The 25,406-nt window shown below is 55.8% G+C and overlaps 1 protein-coding gene across 2 annotated transcripts in view; it reads right to left on the bottom strand.

Annotated features, from left to right (window-relative positions):
- LOC134931675 (RING finger protein 145-like) overlaps nt 1-25,406 on the bottom strand; it is a 156,174-nt gene that overhangs the window by 113,972 nt on the left and 16,796 nt on the right. For both annotated transcript variants that reach the window (XM_063925435.1, XM_063925434.1), the window contains exon 5: nt 2,663-2,838. In XM_063925435.1, coding sequence (XP_063781505.1) covers nt 2,663-2,838 — 176 coding nt within the window. The remainder of the gene's footprint in view (nt 1-2,662; nt 2,839-25,406) is intronic.

The following is a 25,406-nucleotide window of genomic DNA, read 5'->3' as shown; positions in this document are numbered from 1 at the left end:
AGACACGCAGCACTCCGCAACACCGTATAATAATATACACAGAGACACAATGATACATACATACAGACACGCAGCACTCAGCAACACCGTATAATAATATACACAGAGACACAATGATACATACATACAGACACGCAGCACTCAGCAAAACTACATAATAATACACACAGAGACACAATGATACATACATACAGACACGCAGCACTCAGCAACACTGTATAATAATATACACAGAGACACAATGATACATACATACAGACACGCAGCACTCAGCAACACTGTATAATAATATACACAGAGACACAATGATACATACATACAGACACGCAGCACTCAGCAACACCGTATAATAATATACACAGAGACACAATGATACATACATACAGACACGCAGCACCGTATAATAATATACACAGAGACACAATGATACATACATACAGACACGCAGCACTCAGCAAAACTACATAATAATACACACAGAGTCCCACATCACTCAGCAACACCAGATAACAATATACAGAGACACACGCAGTGCTCCGCAACACTGTATAATAATATACAGAGACACAGCTCCCAGCAACACTGCATAATATACAGAGAGCTACAGCACTCACCAACACCGTATAATAATATACAGAGACACAGCACCCAGCAACACTGCATAATATACACAGAGAGCTACAGCACTCACCAACACTGTATAATATACACAGAGATACAGCACTCACCAACACTGTATAATAATATACACAGAGACACAATGATACATACATACAGACACGCAGCACTCAGCAACACTATATAATAATATACACAGAGACACAATGATACATACATACAGACACGCAGCACTCAGCAACACTATATAATAATATACACAGAGACACAATGATACATACATACAGACACGCAGCACTCAGCAACACCGTATAATAATATACACAGAGACACAATGATACATACATACAGACACGCAGCACTCAGCAACACCGTATAATAATATACACAGAGACACAATGATACATACATACAGACACGCAGCACTCAGCAACACCGTATAATAATATACACAGAGACACAATGATACATACATACAGACACGCAGCACTCAGCAACACCGTATAATAATATACACAGAGACACAATGATACATACATACAGACACGCAGCACTCAGCAACACCGTATAATAATATACACAGAGACACAATGATACATACATACAGACACGCAGCACTCAGCAACACCGTATAATAATATACACAGACACACAATGATACATACATACAGACACGCAGCACTCAGCAACACTGTATAATAATATACACAGAGATACAGCACTCACCAACACTGTATAATAATATACACAGAGACACAATGATACATACATACAGACACGCAGCACTCAGCAACACTATATAATAATATACACAGAGACACAATGATACATACATACAGACACGCAGCACTCAGCAACACTATATAATAATATACACAGAGACACAATGATACATACATACAGACACGCAGCACTCAGCAACACCGTATAATAATATACACAGAGACACAATGATACATACATACAGACACGCAGCACTCAGCAACACCGTATAATAATATACACAGAGACACAATGATACATACATACAGACACGCAGCACTCAGCAACACCGTATAATAATATACACAGACACACAATGATACATACATACAGACACGCAGCACTCAGCAACACTGTATAATAATATACACAGAGACACAATGATACATACATACAGACACGCAGCACTCAGCAACACTGTATAATAATATACACAGAGACACAATGATACATACATACAGACACGCAGCACTCAGCAACACCGTATAATAATATACACAGAGACACAATGATACATACATACAGACACGCAGCACTCAGCAACACTGTATAATAATATACACAGAGACACAATGATACATACATACAGACACGCAGCACTCAGCAACACTGTATAATAATATACCCAGAGACACAATGATATATATAGACACGCAGCACTCAGTACCACTGAGTAATATACACAGACACAATGATATATACACAGAGACACGCAGCACCACTGTAGAATGTCACACAGACACACTGGCAGTCAGGTAATGTGACGTGTGTACACTATGTGACGTCCTTTGTATCTTTCCCCTTCTCTGCCGTCACATGGACATGGTGAGAGCGATGTGTTCCTATGTCTGGGCAGCAGACTCCCTGTATCTCGCTGCCAGACAATCGGCGGATGTAATGAAGTCAGAGTTTGGCAGCTGTGCGGGATTCCAGCCGAACTTGGACGATTTTTTTAAATGGTCAATCATGTTTGGCATGGTTTAGCCTTGTACATGATTGACCTTAAAGGTCCGAGTTCGGCAGGCATCCTGCGCGACCGCAGAACTCGGACTTCGTTATATCCCGGCCAATGTGTCCTGTGTCTGCTCTGTGCACTGTGACATCCTCACCCTCTACCACCATGACATGGCGAGAAATGTGGGCATATGGCAGTCATATTTAGTGCCCTTCAGAGAAACATTACATGGAGATAAGGATAGCTAGGAATAAACTGACCACTCTTCTGGAGTCTCCTAAATAAAGAGGAGCCAGTACAATCACTACAGGCAGAGAATAGCCTTACCTGCTCAGAAAGATGAAGACTGACCCCTGGAGCCCCAGCATTCCCGCCTTAGCAGACAAGGTGTTGTGTAGGTGAAGGATGAATAACACCAGCCAGAAGACCAGGAAGATCAGGGGTACAGCCAGCCGGGACCAGAGAGACATCGCCAGAGCCACTAATCGGTACGGCTCAGTCACCTAGCAGAGGGGAATAGGTTACCGCCTGGAAACACTAGGCACATGTAATCTACAGGACACACAGCGTAGGGAGAACCTTCTGATACACTACCCCCCTCACTTACAGGGTGTGAGCTCACACTTATCATCCCGCCCCCCTCATCGTACCTGTAACACCTCCTCCCACCACCCTCATCGTACCTGTAACACCTCCTCCCACCCCCCTCATAGTACCTGTAACACCTCCTCCCGCCACCCTCATCGTACCTGTAACACCTCCTCCCACCCCCCTCATCGTACCTGTAACACCTCCTCCCACCACCCTCATCCTACCTGTAACACCTCCTCCCGCCACCCTCATCGTACCTGTAACACCTCCTCCCACCCCCCTCATCGTACCTGTAACACCTCCTCCCACCCCCCCTCATCGTACCCGTAACACCTCCTCCCGCCACCCTCATCCCACCTGTAACACCTCCTCCCACCACCCTCATCCTACCTGTAACACCTCCTCCCGCCACCCTCATCCTACCTGTACCACCTCCTCCCACCCCCCTCATCGTACCCGTAACACCTCCTCCCGCACCCCTCATCCTACCTGTAACACCTCCTGCCACCATCCTCATCTTACCTGTAACACCTCCTCTCGCCACCCTCATCGTACCTGTAACACCTCCTCCCACCACCCTCATCGTACCTGTAACACCTCCTCCCACCCCCCTCATCGTACCCGTAACACCTCCTCCCGCCACCCTCATCTTACCTGTGACACCTCCTCCCGCCCCCCTCATCGTACCTGTGACACCTCCTCCCACCCCCCTCATCGTACCCGTAACACCTCCTCCCGCCACCCTCATCCTACCTGTAACACCTCCTCCCACCACCCTCATCTTACCTGTAACACCTCCTCTCGCCACCCTCACCGTACCCGCAACACCTCCTCCCGCCACCCTCATCGTACCTGTGACACCTCCTCCCGCCACCCTCATCCTACCTGTAACAACTCCTCCCACCATCCTCATCTTACCTGTAACACCTCCTCCCACCACCCTCATCCTACCTGTAACACCTCCTCCCACCATCCTCATCTTACCTGTAACACCTCCTCCCACCACCCTCATCCTACCTGTAACACCTCCTCCCACCACCCTCATCGTACCTGTAACACCTCCTCCCACCACCCTCATCCTACCTGTAACACCCCCTCCCGCCCCCCTCATCGTACCTGTGACACCTCCTCCCGCCACCCTCATCCTACCTGTAACAACTCCTCCCACCATCCTCATCTTACCTGTAACACCTCCTCCCACCACCCTCATCCTACCTGTAACACCTCCTCCCACCACCCTCATCGTACCTGTAACACCTCCTCCCACCACCCTCATCCTACCTGTAATACCCCCTCCCGCCCCCCTCATCGTACCTGTAACACCTCCTCCCACCCCCCTCATCGTACCTGTAAAACCTCCTCCCGCCAACCTCATCGTACCTGTAACACCTCCTCCCACCACCCTCATCCTACCTGTAACACCCCCTCCCACCATCCTCATCTTACCTGTAACACCTCCTCCCACCACCCTCATCCTACCTGTAACACCTCCTCCCACCATCCTCATCTTACCTGTAACACCTCCTCCCACCACCCTCATCCTACCTGTAACACCCCCTCCCGCCCCCCTCATCGTACCTGTGACACCTCCTCCCGCCACCCTCATCCTACCTGTAACAACTCCTCCCACCATCCTCATCTTACCTGTAACACCTCCTCCCACCACCCTCATCCTACCTGTAATACCCCCTCCCGCCCCCCTCATCGTACCTGTAACACCTCCTCCCACCCCCCTCATCGTATCTGTAAAACCTCCTCCCGCCAACCTCATCGTACCTGTAACACCTCCTCACACCACCCTCATCGTACCTGTAACACCTTCTCCCACCACCCTCATCCTACCTGTAACACCTCCTCCCACCACCCTCATCGTACCTGTAACACCTCCTCCCACCACCCTCATCAAACCTGTAACACCCCCTCCCGCCCCGCTCATCGTACCTGTGACACCTCCTCCCGCCACCCTCATCCTACCTGTAACAACTCCTCCCACCATCCTCATCTTACCTGTAACACCTCCTCCCACCACCCTCATCCTACCTGTAACACCTCCTCCCACCACCCTCATCGTACCTGTAACACCTCCTCCCACCACCCTCATCCTACCTGTAACACCCCCTCCCACCATCCTCATCTTACCTGTAACACCTCCTCCCACCACCCTCATCCTACCTGTAACACCTCCTCCCACCATCCTCATCTTACCTGTAACACCTCCTCCCACCACCCTCATCCTACCTGTAACACCTCCTCCCACCACCCTCATCCTACCTGTAACAACTCCTCCCACCATCCTCATCTTACCTGTAACACCTCCTCCCACCACCCTCATCCTACCTGTAACACCTCCTCCCACCACCCTCATCGTACCTGTAACACCTCCTCCCACCACCCTCATCCTACCTGTAACACCCCCTCCCACCATCCTCATCGTACCTGTAACACCTCCTCCCACCACCCTCATCCTACCTGTAACACCCCCTCCCACCATCCTCATCTTACCTGTAACACCTCCTCCCACCACCCTCATCCTACCTGTAACACCTCCTCCCACCATCCTCATCTTACCTGTAACACCTCCTCCCACCACCCTCATCCTACCTGTAACACCTCCTCCCACCACCCTCATCCTACCTGTAACACCTCCTCCCACCACCCTCATCGTACCTGTAACACCTCCTCCCACCACCCTCATCCTACCTGTAACACCCCCTCCCGCCCCCCTCATCGTACCTGTGACACCTCCTCCCGCCACCCTCATCCTACCTGTAACAACTCCTCCCACCATCCTCATCTTACCTGTAACACCTCCTCCCACCACCCTCATCCTACCTGTAACACCTCCTCCCACCACCCTCATCGTACCTGTAACCCCTCCTCCCACCACCCTCATCCTACCTGTAATACCCCCTCCCGCCCCCCTCATCGTACCTGTAACACCTCCTCCCACCCCCCTCTTCGTACCTGTAAAACCTCCTCCCGCCAACCTCATCGTACCTGTAACACCTCCTCACACCACCCTCATCGTACCTGTAACACCTCCTCAAACCACCCTCATCCTACCTGTAACACCTCCTCCCACCACCCTCATCCTACCTGTAACACCTCCTCCCACCCCCCTCACCGTACCTGTAACACCTCCTCCTGCCCCCCTCAGCTCCTCCCGCCCCCCTCACCGTACCTGTAACACCTCCTCCCGCCACCCTCATCGTACCTGTAACACCTCCTCCCGCCCCCCTCATCGTACCTGTAACACCTCCTCCCGCCACCCTCATCGTACCTGTAACACCTCCTCCCGCCACCCTCATTCTACCTGTAACACCTCCTCCCGCCACCCTCATCGTACCTGTAACACCTCCTCCTGCCACCCTCATCGTACCTGTAACACCTCCTCCCACCACCCTCATCCTACCTGTAACACCTCCTCCCACCACCCTCATCCTACCTGTAACACCTCCTCCCACCACCCTCATCGTACCTGTAACACCTCCTCCCGCCCCCCTCATCGTACAAGTAACACCTCCTCCCGCCCCCCTCACCGTACCCGTAACACCTCCTCCCGCCCCCCTCATCGTACCCGTAACTCGTTCTCCCGCCACCCTCATCGTACCTGTAAAACCTCCTCCCACCACCCTCATCGTACCTGTAACACCTCCTCCCGCCACCCTCATCGTACCTGTAACACCTCCTCCCGCCACCCTCATCGTACCTGTAACACCTCCTTCCGCCACCCTCATCGTACATGTAACACCTCCTCCCGCCACCCTCATCCTACCTGTACCACCTCCTCCCGCCACCCTCATCCTACCTGTAACACCTCCTCCCGCCACCCTCATCCTACCTGTAACACCTCCTCCCGCCCCCCTCACCGTACCTGTAACACCTCCTCCCGCCACCCTCATCTTACCTGTACCACCTCCTCCCGCCACCCTCATCCTACCTGTAACACCTCCTCCCGCCACCCTCATCTTACCTGTACCACCTCCTCCCGCCACCCTCATCGTACCTGTAACACCTCCTCCCGCCACCCTCATCCTACCTGTACCACTTCCTCCCGCCGTAACACCTCCTCCCGCCACCCTCATCGTACCTGTAACACCTCCTCCCGCCACCCTCATCGTACCTGTAACACCTCCTCCCGCCACCCTCATCGTACCTGTATCACCTCATCCCGCCACCATCATCGTACCTGTAACACCTAATCCCACCACCTTCATCGTACCTGTAACACCTCCTCCCGGCACCCTCATTCTACCTGTAACACCGCCTCCCACCACCCTCATCGTACCTAAAACACCTCCTCCCACCCCCCTCATCGTACCTGTAACACCTCCTCCGGCCACCCTCATCGTACCTGTACCACCTCCTCCCGCCACCCTCATCCTACCTGTACCACCTCCTCCCGCAACCCTCATCGTACCTGTAACACCTCCTCCCGCCACCCTCATCCTACCTGTAACACCTCCTCCCGCCCCCCTCATCCTACCTGTAACACCTCCTCCCGCCACCCTCATCCTACCTGTAACACCTCCTCCCGCCCCCCTCATCCTACCTGTAACACCTCCTCCCGCCCCCCTCATCCTACCTGTAACACCTCCTCCCGCACCCCTCATCCTACCTGTAACACCTCCTCCCGCACCCCTCATCGTACCTGTACCACCTCCTCCAGCCACCCTCATCCTACCTGTACCACCTCCTCCCGCCACCCTCATCCTACCTGTAACACCTCCTCCCGCCACCCTCATCCTACCTGTAATACCTCCTCCCGCCACCCTCATCGTACCTGTAACACCTCCTCCCGCCACCCTCATCGTACCTGTAACACCTCCCCCCACCACCCTCATCGTACCTGTAACACCTCCTCCCACCTCCCTCATCGTACCTGTAACACCTCCCCCATCGTACCTGTAACACCTCCTCCCGCCCCCCTCTCGTACTTGTAACACCTCCTCCCGCCACCCTCATCCTACCTGTAACACCTCCTCCCGCCACCCTCATCCTACCTGTACCACCTTCTCCCGCCACCCTCATCCTACCTGTACCACCTTCTCCCGCCACCCTCATCCTACCTGTACCACCTCCTCCCGCCACCCTCATCCTACCTGTAACACCTCCTCCCGCCACCCTCATCCTACCTGTACCACCTTCTCCCGCCACCCTCATCCTACCTGTAACACCTCCTCCCGCCACCCTCATCTTACCTGTACCACCTCCTCCCGCCACCCTCATCCTACCTGTACCACCTCCTCCCGCCACCCTCATCTTACCTGTATCACCTCCTCCCGCCACCCTCATCGTACCTGTAACACCTCCTCCCGCCACCCTCATCCTACCTGTACCACCACCTCCCGCCACCCTCATCCTACCTGTAACACCTCCTCCCGCCACCCTCATCGTACCTGTAACACCTCATCCCGCCATCCTCATCGTACCTGTAACACCTCCTCCCGCCACCCTCATCGTACCTGTATCACCTCATCCCGCCACCCTCATCGTACCTGTAACACCTAATCCCACCACCCTCATCGTACCTGTAACACCTCCTCCCGCCACCCTCATCGTACCTGTAACACCTCCTCCCGCCACCCTCATCCTACCTGTACCACCTCCTCCCGCCACCCTCATCCTACCTGTAACACCTCCTCCCACCACCCTCATCCTACCTGTAACACCTCCTCCCACCATCCTCATCTTACCTGTAACACCTCCTCCCACCACCCTCATCGTACCTGTAACACCTCCTCCCGCCACCCTCATCCTACCTGTAACACCTCCTCCCACCACCCTCATCCTACCTGTAACACCTCCTCCGGCCACCCTCATCCTACCTGTAACACCTCCTCCCACCACCCTCATCCTACCTGTAACACCTCCTCCCACCAACCTCATCGTACCTGTAACACCTCCTCCCACCACCCTCATCGTACCTGTAACACCTCCTCCCACCACCCTCATCCTACCTGTAACACCTCCTCCCACCACCCTCATCCTACCTGTAACACCTCCTCCCACCCCCCTCACCGTACCTGTAACACCTCCTCCTGCCCCCCTCACCTCCTCCCGCCCCCCTCACCGTACCTGTAACACCTCCTCCCGCCACCCTCATCGCACCTGTAACACCTCCTCCCGCCCCCCTCATCGTACCTGTAACACCTCCTCCCGCCACCCGCATCGTACCTGTAACACCTCCTCCCGCCACCCTCATCCTACCTGTAACACCTCATCCCGCCACCCTCATCGTACCTGTAACACCTCCTCCTGCCACCCTCATCGTACCTGTAACACCTCCTCCCACCACCCTCATCCTACCTGTAACACCTCCTCCCACCACCCTCATCCTACCTGTAACACCTCCTCCCACCACCCTCATCGTACCTGTAACACCTCCTCCCGCCCCCCTCATCGTACCTGTAACACCTCCTCCCGCCCCCCCTCATCGTACCCGTAACACATCCTCCCGCCCCCCTCATCGTACCCGTAACTCGTTCTCCCGCCACCCTCATCGTACCTGTAAAACCTCCTCCCACCACCCTCATCGTACCTGTAACACCTCCTCCCGCCACCCTCATCGTACCTGTAACACCTCCTCCCGCCACCCTCATCGTACCTGTAACACCTCCTTCCGCCACCCTCATCGTACATGTAACACCTCCTCCCGCCACGCTCATCCTACCTGTACCACCTCCTCCCGCCACCCTCATCCTACCTGTAACACCTCCTCCCGCCACCCTCATCCTACCGGTAACACCTCCTCCCGCCACCCTCACCGTACCTGTAACACCTCCTCCCGCCACCCTCATCTTACCTGTACCACCTCCTCCCGCCACCCTCATCCTACCTGTAACACCTCCTCCCGCCACCCTCATCTTACCTGTACCACCTCCTCCCGCCACCCTCATCGTACCTGTAACACCTCCTCCCGCCACCCTCATCCTACCTGTACCACTTCCTCCCGCCGTAACACCTCCTCCCGCCACCCTCATCGTACCTGTAACACCTCCTCCCGCCACCCTCATCGTACCTGTATCACCTCATCCCGCCACCATCATCGTACCTGTAACACCTAATCCCACCACCTTCATCGTACCTGTAACACCTCCTCCCGCCACCCTCATCGTACCTGTAACACCTCCTCCCGGCACCCTCATCCTACCTGTAACACCTCCTCCCACCACCCTCATCGTACCTAAAACACCTCCTCCCACCCCCCTCATCGTACCTGTAACACCTCCTCCCGCCACCCTCATCGTACCTGTACCACCTCCTCCCGCCACCCTCATCCTACCTGTACCACCTCCTCCCGCCACCCTCATCGCACCTGTAACACCTCCTCCCGCCACCCTCATCCTACCTGTAACACCTCCTCCCGCCCCCCTCATCCTACCTGTAACACCTCCTCCCGCCCCCCTCATCGTACCTGTAACACCTCCTCCCGCACCCCTCGTCGTACCTGTAACACCTCCTCCCGCACCCCTCATCGTACCTGTACCACCTCCTCCCGCCACCCTCATCCTACCTGTACCACCTCCTCCCGCCACCCTTATCCTACCTGTAACACCTCCTCCCGCCACCCTCATCCTACCTGTAATACCTCCTCCCGCCACCCTCATCGTACCTGTAACACCTCCCCCCACCACCATCATCGTACCTGTAACACCTCCCCCCACCTCCCTCATCGTACCTGTAACACCTCCCCCATCGTACCTGTAACACCTCCTCCCTCCCCCCTCTCGTACTTGTAACACCTCCTCCCGCCACCCTCATCCTACCTGTAACACCTCCTCCCGCCACCCTCATCCTACCTGTACCACCTTCTCCCGCCACCCTCATCCTACCTGTACCACCTTCTCCCGCCACCCTCATCCTACCTGTACCACCTCCTCCCGCCACCCTCATCCTACCTGTAACACCTCCTCCCGCCACCCTCATCCTACCTGTACCACCTTCTCCCGCCACCCTCATCCTACCTGTAATACCTCCTCCCGCCACCCTCATCTTACCTGTACCACCTCCTCCCGCCACCCTCATCCTACCTGTACCACCTCCTCCCGCCACCCTCATCTTACCTGTACCACCTCCTCCCGCCACCCTCATCGTACCTGTAACACCTCCTCCCGCCACCCTCATCCTACCTGTACCACCACCTCCAGCCACCCTCATCCTACCTGTACCACCACCTCCCGCCACCCTCATCCTACCTGTAACACCTCCTCCCGCCACCCTCATCGTACCTGTAACACCTCCTCCCGCCATCCTCATCGTACCTGTAACACCTCCTCCCGCCCCCCTCATCGTACCTGTATCACCTCATCCCGCCACCCTCATCCTACCTGTAACACCTCCTCCCGCCACCCTCATCCTACCTGTAACACCTCCTCCCACCACCCTCATACTACCTGTAACACCTCCTCCCACCACCCTCATACTACCTGTAACACCTCCTCCCGCCACCCTCATCGTACCTGTAACACCTCCTCCCACCACCCTCACCGTACCTGTAACACCTCCTCCCGCCACCCTCATCGTACCTGTAATACCTCCTCCCGCCACCCTCATCGTACCTGTAACACCTCCTCCCACCACCCTCATCCTACCTGTAACACCTCCTCCCGGCACCCTCATCGTACCTGTGACACCTCCTCCCGCCACCCTCATCGTACCTGTGACACCTCCTCCCGCCACCCTCATCGTACCTGTGACACCTCCTCCCGCCACCCCCATCCTACCTGTAACACCTCCTCCCGCCACCCTCATCGTACCTGTAACACCTCCTCCCGCCACCCTCATCGTACCTGTAACACCTCCTCCCGCCACCCTCATCGTACCTGTAACACTTCCCCCACCACCCTCATCGTACCTGTAACACCTCCCCCCACCTCCCTCATCGTACCTGTAACACCTCCCCCATCGTACCTGTAACACCTCCTCCCGCCCCCTCTCGTACTTGTAACACCTCCTCCCGCCACCCTCATCCTACCTGTAACACCTCCTCCCGCCACCCTCATCCTACCTGTACCACCTTCTCCCGCCACCCTCATCCTACCTGTACCACCTCCTCCCGCCACCCTCATCCTACCTGTAACACCTCCTCCCGCCACCCTCATCCTACCTGTACCACCTTCTCCCGCCACCCTCATCCTACCTGTACCACCTCCTCCCGCCACCCTCATCTTACCTGTACCACCTCCTCCCGCCACCCTCATCGTACCTGTAACACCTCCTCCCGCCACCCTCATCCTACCTGTACCACCACCTCCAGCCACCCTCATCCTACCTGTACCACCACCTCCCGCCACCCTCATCCTACCTGTAACACCTCCTCCCGCCACCCTCATCCTACCTGTACCACCTTCTCCCGCCACCCTCATCCTACCTGTACCACCTCCTCCCGCCACCCTCATCTTACCTGTACCACCTCCTCCCGCCACCCTCATCGTACCTGTAACACCTCCTCCCGCCACCCTCATCCTACCTGTACCACCACCTCCAGCCACCCTCATCCTACCTGTACCACCACCTCCCGCCACCCTCATCCTACCTGTAACACCTCCTCCCGCCACCCTCATCCTACCTGTAACACCTCCTCCCGCCACCCTCATCGTACCTGTAACACCTCCTCCCGCCACCCCCATCCTACCTGTAACACCTCCTCCCGCCACCCTCATCGTACCTGTAACACCTCCTCCCGCCACCCTCATCGTACCTGTAACACCTCCTCCCGCCACCCTCATCGTACCTGTAACACTTCCCCCACCACCCTCATCGTACCTGTAACACCTCCCCCCACCTCCCTCATCGTACCTGTAACACCTCCCCCATCGTACCTGTAACACCTCCTCCCGCCCCCTCTCGTACTTGTAACACCTCCTCCCGCCACCCTCATCCTACCTGTAACACCTCCTCCCGCCACCCTCATCCTACCTGTACCACCTTCTCCCGCCACCCTCATCCTACCTGTACCACCTCCTCCCGCCACCCTCATCCTACCTGTAACACCTCCTCCCGCCACCCTCATCCTACCTGTACCACCTTCTCCCGCCACCCTCATCCTACCTGTACCACCTCCTCCCGCCACCCTCATCTTACCTGTACCACCTCCTCCCGCCACCCTCATCGTACCTGTAACACCTCCTCCCGCCACCCTCATCCTACCTGTACCACCACCTCCAGCCACCCTCATCCTACCTGTACCACCACCTCCCGCCACCCTCATCCTACCTGTAACACCTCCTCCCGCCACCCTCATCCTACCTGTAACACCTCCTCCCGCCACCCTCATCGTACCTGTAACACTTCCTCCCGCCATCCTCATCGTACCTGTAACACCTCCTCCCGTCACCCTCATCGTACCTGTATCACCTCATCCCGCCACCCTCATCGTACCTGTAACACCTAATCCCACCACCCTCATCGTACCTGTAACACCTCCTCCCGCCACCCTCATCGTACCTGTAACACCTCCTCCCGCCACCCTCATCCTACCTGTACCACCTCCTCCCGCCACCCTCATCCTACCTGTAACACCTCCTCCCACCCCCCTCATCGTACCTGTAACACCTCCTCCCGCCCCCCTCATCGTACCTGTAACACCTCCTCCCGCCACCCTCATCCTACCTGTACCACCTCCTCCCACCACCCTCATCCTACCTGTAACACCTCCTCCCACCACCCTCATCCTACCTGTAACACCTCCTCCCGCCACCCTCATCGTACCTGTAACACCTCCTCCCGCCACCCTCATCCTACCTGTAACACCTCCTCCCGCCACCCTCATCGTACCTGTAACACCTCCTCCTGCCACCCTCATCGTACCTGTAACACCTCCTCCCACCACCCTCATCCTACCTGTAACACCTCCTCCCACCACCCTCATCCTACCTGTAACACCTCCTCCCACCACCCTCATCGTACCTGTAACACCTCCTCCCGCCCCCCTCATCGTACCTGTAACACCTCCTCCCGCCCCCCTCATCGTACCCGTAACACCTCCTCCCGCCCCCCTCATCGTACCCGTAACTCGTTCTCCCGCCACCCTCATCGTACCTGTTAACCCTCCTCCCACCACCCTCATCGTACCTGTAACACCTCCTCCCGCCACCCTCATCGTACCTGTAACACCTCCTCCCGCCACCCTCATCGTACCTGTAACACCTCATCCCGCCACCATCATCGTACCTGTAACACCTAATCCCACCACCTTCATCGTACCTGTAACACCTCCTCCCGCCACCCTCATCGTACCTGTAACACCTCCTCCCGCCACCCTCATCGTACCTGTAACACCTCCTCCCGCCACCCTCATCGTACCTGTATCACCTCATCCCGCCACCATCATCGTACCTGTAACACCTAATCCCACCACCTTCATCGTAACTGTAACACCTCCTCCCGCCACCCTCATCGTACCTGTAACACCTCCTCCCGGCACCCTCATCCTACCTTTAACACCTCCTCCCACCACCCTCATCGTACCTAAAACACCTCCTCCCACCCCCCTCATCGTACCTGTAACACCTCCTCCCGCCACCCTCATCGTACCTGTACCACCTCCTCCCGCCACCCTCCTCCTACCTGTACCACCTCCTCCCGCCACCCTCATCGTACCTGTAACACCTCCTCCCGCCACCCTCATGCTACCTGTAACACCTCCTCCCGCCCCCCTCATCCTACCTGTAACACCTCCTCCCGCCCCCCTCATCCTACCTGTAACACCTCCTCCCGCACCCCTCATCCTACCTGTAACACCTCCTCCCGCACCCCTCATCGTACCTGTACCACCTCCTCCAGCCACCCTCATCCTACCTGTACCACCTCCTCCCGCCACCCTCATCCTACCTGTAACACCTCCTCCCGCCACCCTCATCCTACCTGTAATACCTCCTCCCGCCACCCTCATCGTACCTGTAACACCTCCTCCCGCCACCCTCATCGTAACTGTAACACCTCCCCCCACCACCCTCATCGTACCTGTAACACTTCCCCCCACCACCCTCATCGTACCTGTAACACCTCCCCCCACCTCCCTCATCGTACCTGTAACACCTCCCCCATCGTACCTGTAACACCTCCTCCCGCCACCCTCATCGTACCTGTAACACCTCCTCCCGGCACCCTCATCCTACCTGTACCACCTCCTCCCACCCCCCTCATCGTACCTAAAACACCTCCTCCCACCCCCCTCATCGTACCTGTAACACCTCCTCCCGCCACCCTCATCCTACCTGTAACACCTCCTCCCGCCACCCTCATCCTACCTGTACCACCTCCTCCCGCCACCCTCATCGTACCTGTAACACCTCCTCCCGCCCCCCTCATGCTACCTGTAACACCTCCTCCCGCCCCCCTCATCCTACCTGTAACACCTCCTCCCGCCCCCCTCATCCTACCTGTAACACCTCCTCCCGCACCCCTCATCCTACCTGTAACACCTCCTCCGGCACCCCTCATCGTACCTGTACCACCTCCTCCAGCCACCCTCATCCTACCTGTACCACCTCCTCCCGCCACCCTCATCCTACCTGTAACACCTCCTCCCGCCACCCTCATCCTACCTGTAATACCTCCTGCCGCCACCCTCATCGTACCTGTAACACCTCCTCCCGCCACCCTCATCGTAACTGTAACACCTCCCCCCACCACCCTCATCGTACCTGTAACACCTCCTCCCACCTCCCTCATCGTACCTGTAACACCTCCCCCATCGTACCTGTAACACCTCCTCCCGCCCCCCTCTCGTACTTGTAACACCTCCTCCCGCCACCCTCATCCTACCTGTAACACCTCCTCCCGCGACCCTCATCCTACCTGTACCACCTTCTCCCGCCACCCTCATCCTACCTGTACCACCTTCTCCCGCCACCCTCATCCTACCTGTACCACCTCCTCCCGCCACCCTCATCCTACCTGTAACACCTCCTCCCGCTACCCTCATCCTACCTGTACCACCTTCTCCCGCCACCCTCATCCTACCTGTAACACCTCCTCCCGCCACCCTCATCTTACCTGTACCACCTCCTCCCGCCACCCTCATCCTACCTGTACCACCTCCTCCCGCCACCCTCATCTTACCTGTATCACCTACTCCCGCCACCCTCATCGTACCTGTAACACCTCCTCCCGCCACCCTCATCCTACCTGTACCACCACCTCCCGCCACCCTCATCCTACCTGTAACACCTCCTCCCGCCACCCTCATCGTACCTGTAACACCTCCTCCCGCCATCCTCATCGTACCTGTAACACCTCCTCCCGCCACCCTCATCGTACCTGTATCACCTCATCCCGATACCCTCATCGTACCTGTAACACCTAATCCCACCACCCTCATCGTACCTGTAACACCTCCTCCCGCCACCCTCATCGTACCTGTAACACCTCCTTCCGGCACCCTCATCCTACCTGTAACACCTCCTCCCACCACCCTCATCGTACCTAAAACACCTCCTCCCACCCCCCTCATCGTACCTGTAACACCTCCTCCCGCCACCCTCATCGTACCTGTACCACCTCCTCCCGCCACCCTCATCCTACCTGTACCACCTCCTCCCGCCACCCTCATCGTACCTGTAACACCTCCTCCCGCCACCCTCATGCTACCTGTAAAACCTCCTCCCGCCCCCCTCACGGTACCTGTAACACCTCCTCCCGCCCCCCTCATCCTACCTGTAACACCTCCTCCCGCACCCCTCATCCTACCTGTAACACCTCCTCCCGCACCCCTCATCGTACCTGTACCACCTCCTCCCGCCACCCTCATCCTACCTGTACCACCTCCTCCCGCCACCCTCATCCTACCTGTAACACCTCCTCCCGCCACCCTCATCCTACCTGTAATACCTCCTCCCGCCACCCTCATCGTACCTGTAACACCTCCTCCCGCCACCTTCATCGTACCTGTAACACCTCCCCCCACCACCCTCATCGTACCTGTAACACCTCCTCCCACCTCCCTCATCGTACCTGTAACACCTCCCCCATCGTACCTGTAACACCTCCTCCCGCCCCCCTCTCGTACTTGTAACACCTCCTCCCGCCACCCTCATCCTACCTGTAACACCTCCTCCCGTCACCCTCATCGTACCTGTAACACCTCCTCCCGCCACCCTCATCGTACCTGTATCACCTCATCCCGCCACCCTCATCGTACCTGTAACACCTAATCCCACCACCCTCATTGTACCTGTAACACCTCCTCCCGCCACCCTCATCGTACCTGTAACACCTCCTCCCGCCACCCTCATCCTACCTGTACCACCTCCTCCCGCCACCCTCATCCTACCTGTAACACCTCCTCCCACCACCCTCATCCTACCTGTAACACCTCCTCCCACCATCCTCATCTTACCTGTAACACCTCCTCCCACCACCCTCATCGTACCTGTAACACCTCCTCCCACCACCCTCATCCTACCTGTAACACCTCCTCCCACCAACCTCATCGTACCTGTAACACCTCCTCCCACCACCCTCATCGTACCTGTAACACCTCCTCCCACCACCCTCATCCTACCTGTAACACCTCCTCCCACCACCCTCATCCTACCTGTAACACGTCCTCCCACCCCCCTCACCGTACCTGTAACACCTCCTCCTGCCCCCCTCACCTCCTCCCGCCCCCCTCACCGTACCTGTAACACCTCCTCCCGCCACCCTCATCGTACCTGTAACACCTCCTCCCGCCCCCCTCATCGTACCTGTAACACCTCCTCCCGCCACCCGCATCGTACCTGTAACACCTCCTCCCGCCACCCTCATCCTACCTGTAACACTTCCTCCCGCCACCCTCATCGTACCTGTAACACGTCCTCCTGCCACCCTCATCGTACCTGTAACACCTCCTCCCACCACCCTCATCCTACCTGTAACACCTCCTCCCACCACCCTCATCCTACCTGTAACACCTCCTCCCACCACCCTCATCGTACCTGTAACACCTCCTCCCGCCCCCCTCATCGTACCTGTAACACCTCCTCCCGCCCCCCTCATCGTACCCGTAACACCTCCTCCCGCCCCCCTCATCGTACCCGTAACTCGTTCTCCCGCCACCCTCATCGTACCTGTAAAACCTCCTCCCACCACCCTCATCGTACCTGTAACACCTCCTCCCGCCACCCTCATCGTACCTGTAACACCTCCTCCCGCCACCCTCATCGTACATGTAACACCTCCTCCCGCCACCCTCATCCTACCTGTACCACCTCCTCCCGCCACCCTCATCCTACCTGTAACACCTCCTCCCGCCACCCTCATCCTACCTGTAACACCTCCTCCCGCCACCCTCATCCTACCTGTAACACCTCCTCCCGCCCCCTCACCGTACCTGTAACACCTCCTCCCGCCACCCTCATCTTACCTGTACCACCTCCTCCCGCCACCCTCATCCTACCTGTAACACCTCCTCCCGCCACCCTCTTCTTACCTGTACCACCTCCTCCCGCCACCCTCATCGTACCTGTAACACCTCCTCCCGCCACCCTCATCCTACCTGTACCACTTCCTCCCGCCACCCTCATCCTACCTGTAACACCTCCTCCCGCCACCCTCATCGTACCTGTAACACCTCCTCCCGCCACCCTCATCGTACCTGTATCACCTCATCCCGCCACCATCATCGTACCTGTAACACCTAATCCCACCACCTTCATCGTACCTGTAACACCTCCTCCCGCCACCCTCATCGTACCTGTAACACCTCCTCCCGCCACCCTCATCCTACCTGTAAAACCTCCTCCCACCACCCTCATCGTACCTAAAACACCTCCTCCCACCCCCCTCATCGTACCTGTAACACCTCCTCCCGCCACCCTCATCGTACCTGTACCACCTCCTCCCGCCACCCTCATCCTACCTGTACCACCTCCTCCCGCCACCCTCATCGCACCTGTAACACCTCCTCCCGCCACCCTCATCCTATCTGTAACACCTCCTCCCGCCCCCCTCATCCTACCTGTAACACCTCCTCCCGCCCCCCTCATCGTACCTGTAACACCTCCTCCCGCACCCCTCGTCGTACCTGTAACACCTTCTCCCGCACCCCTCATCGTACCTGTAACACCTCCTCCCGCCACCCTCATCCTACCTGTACCACCTCCTCCCGCCACCCTCATCCTACCTGTACCACCTCCTCCCGCCACCCTCATCCTACCTGTAACACCTCCTCCCGCCACCCTCATCCTACCTGTACCACCTTCTCCCGCCACCCTCATCCTACCTGTAATACCTCCTCCCGCCACCCTCATCTTACCTGTACCACCTCCTCCCGCCACCCTCATCCTACCTGTACCACCTCCTCCCGCCACCCTCATCTTACCTGTACCACCTCCTCCCGCCACCCTCATCGTACCTGTAACACCTCCTCCCGCCAACCTCATCCTACCTGTACCACCACCTCCAGCCACCCTCATCCTACCTGTACCACCACCTCCCGCCACCCTCATCCTACCTGTAACACCTCCTACCGCCACCCTCATCGTACCTGTAACACCTCCTCCCGCCATCCTCATCGTACCTGTAACACCTCCTCCCGCCACCCTCATCGTACCTGTATCACCTCATCCCGCCACCCTCATCCTACCTGTAACACCTCCTCCCGCCACCCTCATCCTACCTGTACCGCCTCCTCCCGCACCCATCATCGTACTTGTAACACCTCCTCCCGCCCCCCTCATCGTACCTGTAACACCTCCTCCCGCCCCCCTCATCGTAACTGTAACACCTCCTCCCGCCACCCTCATCCTACCTGTACCACTTCCTCCCACCACCCTCATCCTACCTGTAACACCTCCTCCCACCACCCTCATACTACCTGTAACACCTCCTCCCACCACCCTCATACTACCTGTAACACCTCCTCCCGCCACCCTCATCGTACCTGTAACACCTCCTCCCACCACCCTCACCGTACCTGTGACACCTCCTCCCGCCACCCTCATCGTACCTGTAACACCTCCTCCCGCCACCCTCATCGTACCTGTAACACCTCCTCCCACCACCCTCATCCTACCTGTAACACCTCCTCCCGGCACCCTCATCGTACCTGTGACACCTCCTCCCGCCACCCTCATCGTACCTGTAACACCTCCTCCCACCACCCTCATCCTACCTGTAACACCTCCTCCCGCCACCCTCATCGTACCTGTAACACTTCCCCCCGCCACCCTCATCGTACCTGTAACACTTCCCCCCCGCCACCCTCATCGTACCTGTAACACCTCCCCCATCGTACCTGTAACACCTCCTCCCGCCCCCCTCTCGTACTTGTAACACCTCCTCCCGCCACCCTCATCCTACCTGTAACACCTCCTCCCGCCACCCTCATCCTACCTGTACCACCTTCTCCCGCCACCCTCATCCTACCTGTAACACCTCCTCCCGCCACCCTCATCCTACCTGTACCACCTTCTCCCGCCACCCTCATCCTACCTGTACCACCTCCTCCCGCCACCCTCATCTTACCTGTACCACCTCCTCCCGCCACCCTCATCCTACCTGTACCACCTCCTCCCGCCACCCTCATCTTACCTGTACCACCTCCTCCCGCCACCCTCATCGTACCTGTAACACCTCCTCCCGCCACCCTCATCCTACCTGTACCACCACCTCCAGCCACCCTCATCCTACCTGTACCACCACCTCCCGCCACCCTCATCCTACCTGTAACACCTCCTCCCGCCACCCTCATCCTACCTGTAACACCTCCTCCCGCCACCCTCATCGTACCTGTAACACCTCCTCCCGCCATCCTCATCGTACCTGTAACACCTCCTCCCGCCACCCTCATCGTACCTGTATCACCTCATCCCGCCACCCTCATCGTACCTGTAACACCTAATCCCACCACCCTCATCGTACCTGTAACACCTCCTCCCGCCACCCTCATCGTACCTGTAACACCTCCTCCCGCCACCCTCATCCTACCTGTACCACCTCCTCCCGCCACCCTCATCCTACCTGTAACACCTCCTCCCACCACCCTCATCGTACCTGTAACACCTCCTCCCACCCCCCTCATCGTACCTGTAACACCTCCTCCCGCCCCCCTCATCGTACCTGTAACACCTCCTCCCGCCCCCCTCATCGTACCTGTAACACCTCCTCCCGCCACCCTCATCCTACCTGTACCACCTCCTCCCACCACCCTCATCCTACCTGTAACACCTCCTCCCACCACCCTCATCCTACCTGTAACACCTCCTCCTGCCACCCTCATCGTACCTGTAACACCTCCTCCCACCACCCTCACCGTACCTGTAACACCTCCTCCCGCCACCCTCATCGTACCTGTAACTAGAGATGAGCGGGTTCGGTTCCTCGGAATCCGAACCCGCCCGAACTTCATGTTTTTTTACACGGGGCCGAGCGATTCGGATCTTCCCGCCTTGCTCGGTTAACCCGAGCGCGCCCGAACGTCATCATCCCGCTGTCGGATTCTCGCGAGGCTCGTATTCTATCGCGAGACTCGGATTCTATATAAGGAGCCGCGCGTCGCCGCCATTTTCACACGTGCATTGAGATTGATAGGGAGAGGACGTGGCTGGCATCCTCTCCGTTTAGACTAGAGTACTAGAGAGAGACACAAATTTTGGGGAGCATATTATTAGGAGGAGTACTACTTGCTGCTGATAGTGTGACCAGTGACCACCAGTTTAATTAATCCGTTCTCTGCCTGATAAAAAACGATACACAGTGTGACACAGTCACATACCATATCTGTGCTCAGCCCAGTGTGCTGCATCATATGTAATACTGTATATCATTATCTGACTGTGCTGAGTGCTCACTGCTCACACAGCTTAATTGTGGGGGAGACTGGGGAGCAGTTATAGCAGGAGTACATATTTTAAGTACAGTGCACACTTTTGCTGCCAGAGTGCCACTGCCAGTGTGACTGACCAGTGACCACTGACCACCAGTATTGTGATTGTCTGCTGACCACCAGTATATTGTGATTGTCTGCCTGAAAAAGTTAAACACTCGTCGTGTGGTGTTTTTATAAACGCATTCTGCAGACAGTGTCCAGCAGGTCCGTCATTACATAATATATACCTGTCCGGCTGCAGTACTAGTGTGATATATACATATTTTAATTTTATCTCATTATCATCCAGTCTATATTAGCAGCAGACACAGTACGGTAGTCCACGGCTGTAGCTACCTCTGTGTCGGCAGTCGCTCGTCCATCCATAATTGTATACCACCTACCCGTGTTTTTTTTTTTTTCTATCTTCTTGATACTAGTAGCTTACTTTAGGAGTCTGCAGTGCTGACAGACAGTGTCCAGCAGGTCCGTCATTACATAATATATACCTGTCCGGCTGCAGTACTAGTGTGATATATATATATATTTTAATTTTATCTCATTATCATCCAGTCTATATTAGCAGCAGACACAGTACGGTAGTCCACGGCTGTAGCTACCTCTGTGTCGGCAGTCGCTCGTCCATCCATAATTGTATACCACCTACCCGTGGTTTTTTTTTTCTATCTTCTTGATACTAGTAGCTTACTTTAGGAGTCTGCAGTGCTGACAGACAGTGTCCAGCAGGTCCGTCATTACATAATATATACCTGTCCGGCTGCAGTACTAGTGTGATATATATATATATATATATATATATATATTAATTTTATCTCATTATCATCCAGTCTATATTAGCAGCAGACACAGTACGGTAGTCCACGGCTGTAGCTACCTCTGTGTCGGCAGTCGCTCGTCATCCATAAGTATACTAGTATCCATCCATCTCCATTGTTTACCTGAGGTGCCTTTTAGTTGTGCCTATTAAAATATGGAGAACAAAAATGTTGAGGTTCCAAAAATAGGGAAAGATCAAGATCGACTTCCACCTCGTGCTGAAGCTGCTGCCACTAGTCATGGCCGAGACGATGAAATGCCAGCAACGTCGTCTGCCAAGGCCGATGCCCAATGTCATAGTACAGAGCATGTAAAATCCAAAACACCAAATATCAGTAAAAAAAAGGACTCCAAAATCTAAAATAAAATTGTCGTCGGAGAAGCGTAAACTTACCAATATGCCATTTACCACACGGAGTGGCAAGGAACGGCTGAGGCCCTGGCCTATGTTCATGGCTAGTGGTTCAGCTTCACATGAGGATGGAAGCACTCAGCCTCTCGCTAGAAAAATGAAAAGACTCAAGCTGGCAAAAGCACAGCAAAGAAGTGTGCGTTCTTCGAAATCCCAAATCCACAAGGAGAGTCCAATTGTGTCGGTTGCGATGCCTGACCTTCCCAACACTGGACGTGAAGAGCATGCGCCTTCCACCATTTGCACGCCCCCTGCAAGTGCTGGAAGGAGCACCCGCAGTCCAGTTCCTGATAGTCAGATTGAAGATGTCAGTGTTGAAGTACACCAGGATGAGGAGGATATGGGTGTTGCTGGCGCTGGGGAGGAAATTGACAAGGAGGATTCTGATGGTGAGGTGGTTTGTTTAAGTCAGGCACCCGGGGAGACACCTGTTGTCCGTGGGAGGAATATGGCCATTGACATGCCTGGTGAAAATACCAAAAAAATCAGCTCTTCGGTGTGGAAGTATTTCAACAGAAATGCGGACAACATTTGTCAAGCCGTGTGTTGCCTTTGTCAAGCTGTAATAAGTAGGGGTAAGGACGTTAACCACCTCGGAACATCCTCCCTTATACGTCACCTGCAGCGCATTCATAATAAGTCAGTGACAAGTTCAAAAACTTTGGGCGACAGCGGAAGCAGTCCACTGACCAGTAAATCCCTTCCTCTTGTAACCAAGCTCACGCAAACCACCCCACCATCTCCCTCAGTGTCAATTTTCTCCTTCCCCAGGAATGCCAATAGTCCTGCAGGCCATGTCACTGGCAATTCTGACGAGTCCTCTCCTGCCTGGGATTCCTCCGATGCATCCTTGCGTGTAACGCCTACTGCTGCTGGCGCTGCTGTTGTTGCTGCTGGGAGTCGATGGTCATCCCAGAGGGGAAGTCGGAAGACCACTTGTACTACTTCCAGTAAGCAATTGACTGTCCAACAGTCCTTTGCGAGGAAGATGAAATATCACAGCAGTCATCCTGTTGCAAAGCGGATAACTGAGGCCTTGACAACTATGTTGGTGTTAGACGTGCGTCCGGTATCCGCCGTTAGTTCACAGGGAACTAGACAATTTCTTGAGGTAGTGTGCCCCCGTTACCAAATACCATCTAGGTTCCACTTCTCTAGGCAGGCGATACCGAGAATGTACACGGACGTCAGAAAAAGACTCACCAGTGTCCTAAAAAATGCAGTTGTACCCAATGTCCACTTAACCACGGACATGTGGACAAGTGGAGCAGGGCAGGGTCAGGACTATATGACTGTGACAGCCCACTGGGTAGATGTATGGACTCCCGCCGCAAGAACAGCAGCGGCGGCACCAGTAGCAGCATCTCGCAAACGCCAACTCTTTCCTAGGCAGGCTACGCTTTGTATCACCGGTTTCCAGAATACGCACACAGCTGAAAACCTCTTACGGCAACTGAGGAAGATCATCGCGGAATGGCTTACCCCAATTGGACTCTCCTGTGGATTTGTGGCATCGGACAACGCCAGCAATATTGTGTGTGCATTAAATATGGGCAAATTCCAGCACGTCCCATGTTTTGCACATACCTTGAATTTGGTGGTGCAGAATTATTTAAAAAACGAGAGGGGCGTGCAAGAGATGCTGTCGGTGGCCAGAAGAATTGTGGGACACTTTCGGCGTACAGGCACCACGTACAGAAGACTGGAGCACCACCAAAAACGCCTGAACCTGCCCTGCCATCATCTGAAGCAAGAAGTGGTAACGAGGTGGAATTCAACCCTATATATGCTTCAGAGGTTGGAGGAGCAGCAAAAGGCCATTCAAGCCTATACAATTGAGCACGATATAGGAGGTGGAATGCACCTGTCTCAAGCGCAGTGGAGAATGATTTCAACGTTGTGCAAGGTTCTGCTGCCCTTTGAACTTGCCACACGTGAAGTCAGTTCAGACACTGCCAGCCTGAGTCAGGTCATTCCCCTCATCAGGCTTTTGCAGAAGAAGCTGGAGACATTGAAGGAGGAGCTAACACAGAGCGATTCCGCTAGGCATGTGGGACTTGTGGATGGAGCCCTTAATTCGCTTAACAAGGATTCACGGGTGGTCAATCTGTTGAAATCAGAGCACTACATTTTGGCCACCGTGCTCGATCCTAGATTTAAAACCTACCTTGGATCTCTCTTTCCGGCACACACAAGTCTGCTGGGGTTCAAAGACCTGCTGGTGAGAAAATTGTCAAGTCAAGCGGAACGCGACCTGTCAACATCTCCTCCTTCACATTCTCCCGCAACTGGGGGTGCGAGGAAAAGGCTCAGAATTCCGAGCCCACCCGCTGGCGGTGATGCAGGGCAGTCTGGAGCGACTGCTGATGCTGACATCTGGTCCGGACTGAAGGACCTGCCAACGATTACGGATACGGACATGTCGTCTACTGGCA

This window comes from Pseudophryne corroboree, chromosome 1, assembly GCF_028390025.1.
Source record: "Pseudophryne corroboree isolate aPseCor3 chromosome 1, aPseCor3.hap2, whole genome shotgun sequence".
Taxonomy (NCBI): domain Eukaryota; kingdom Metazoa; phylum Chordata; class Amphibia; order Anura; family Myobatrachidae; genus Pseudophryne; species Pseudophryne corroboree.
The sequence above is the reverse complement of the archived record's forward strand: the minus strand, read 5'-3'. Positions and strand labels throughout refer to the sequence as shown.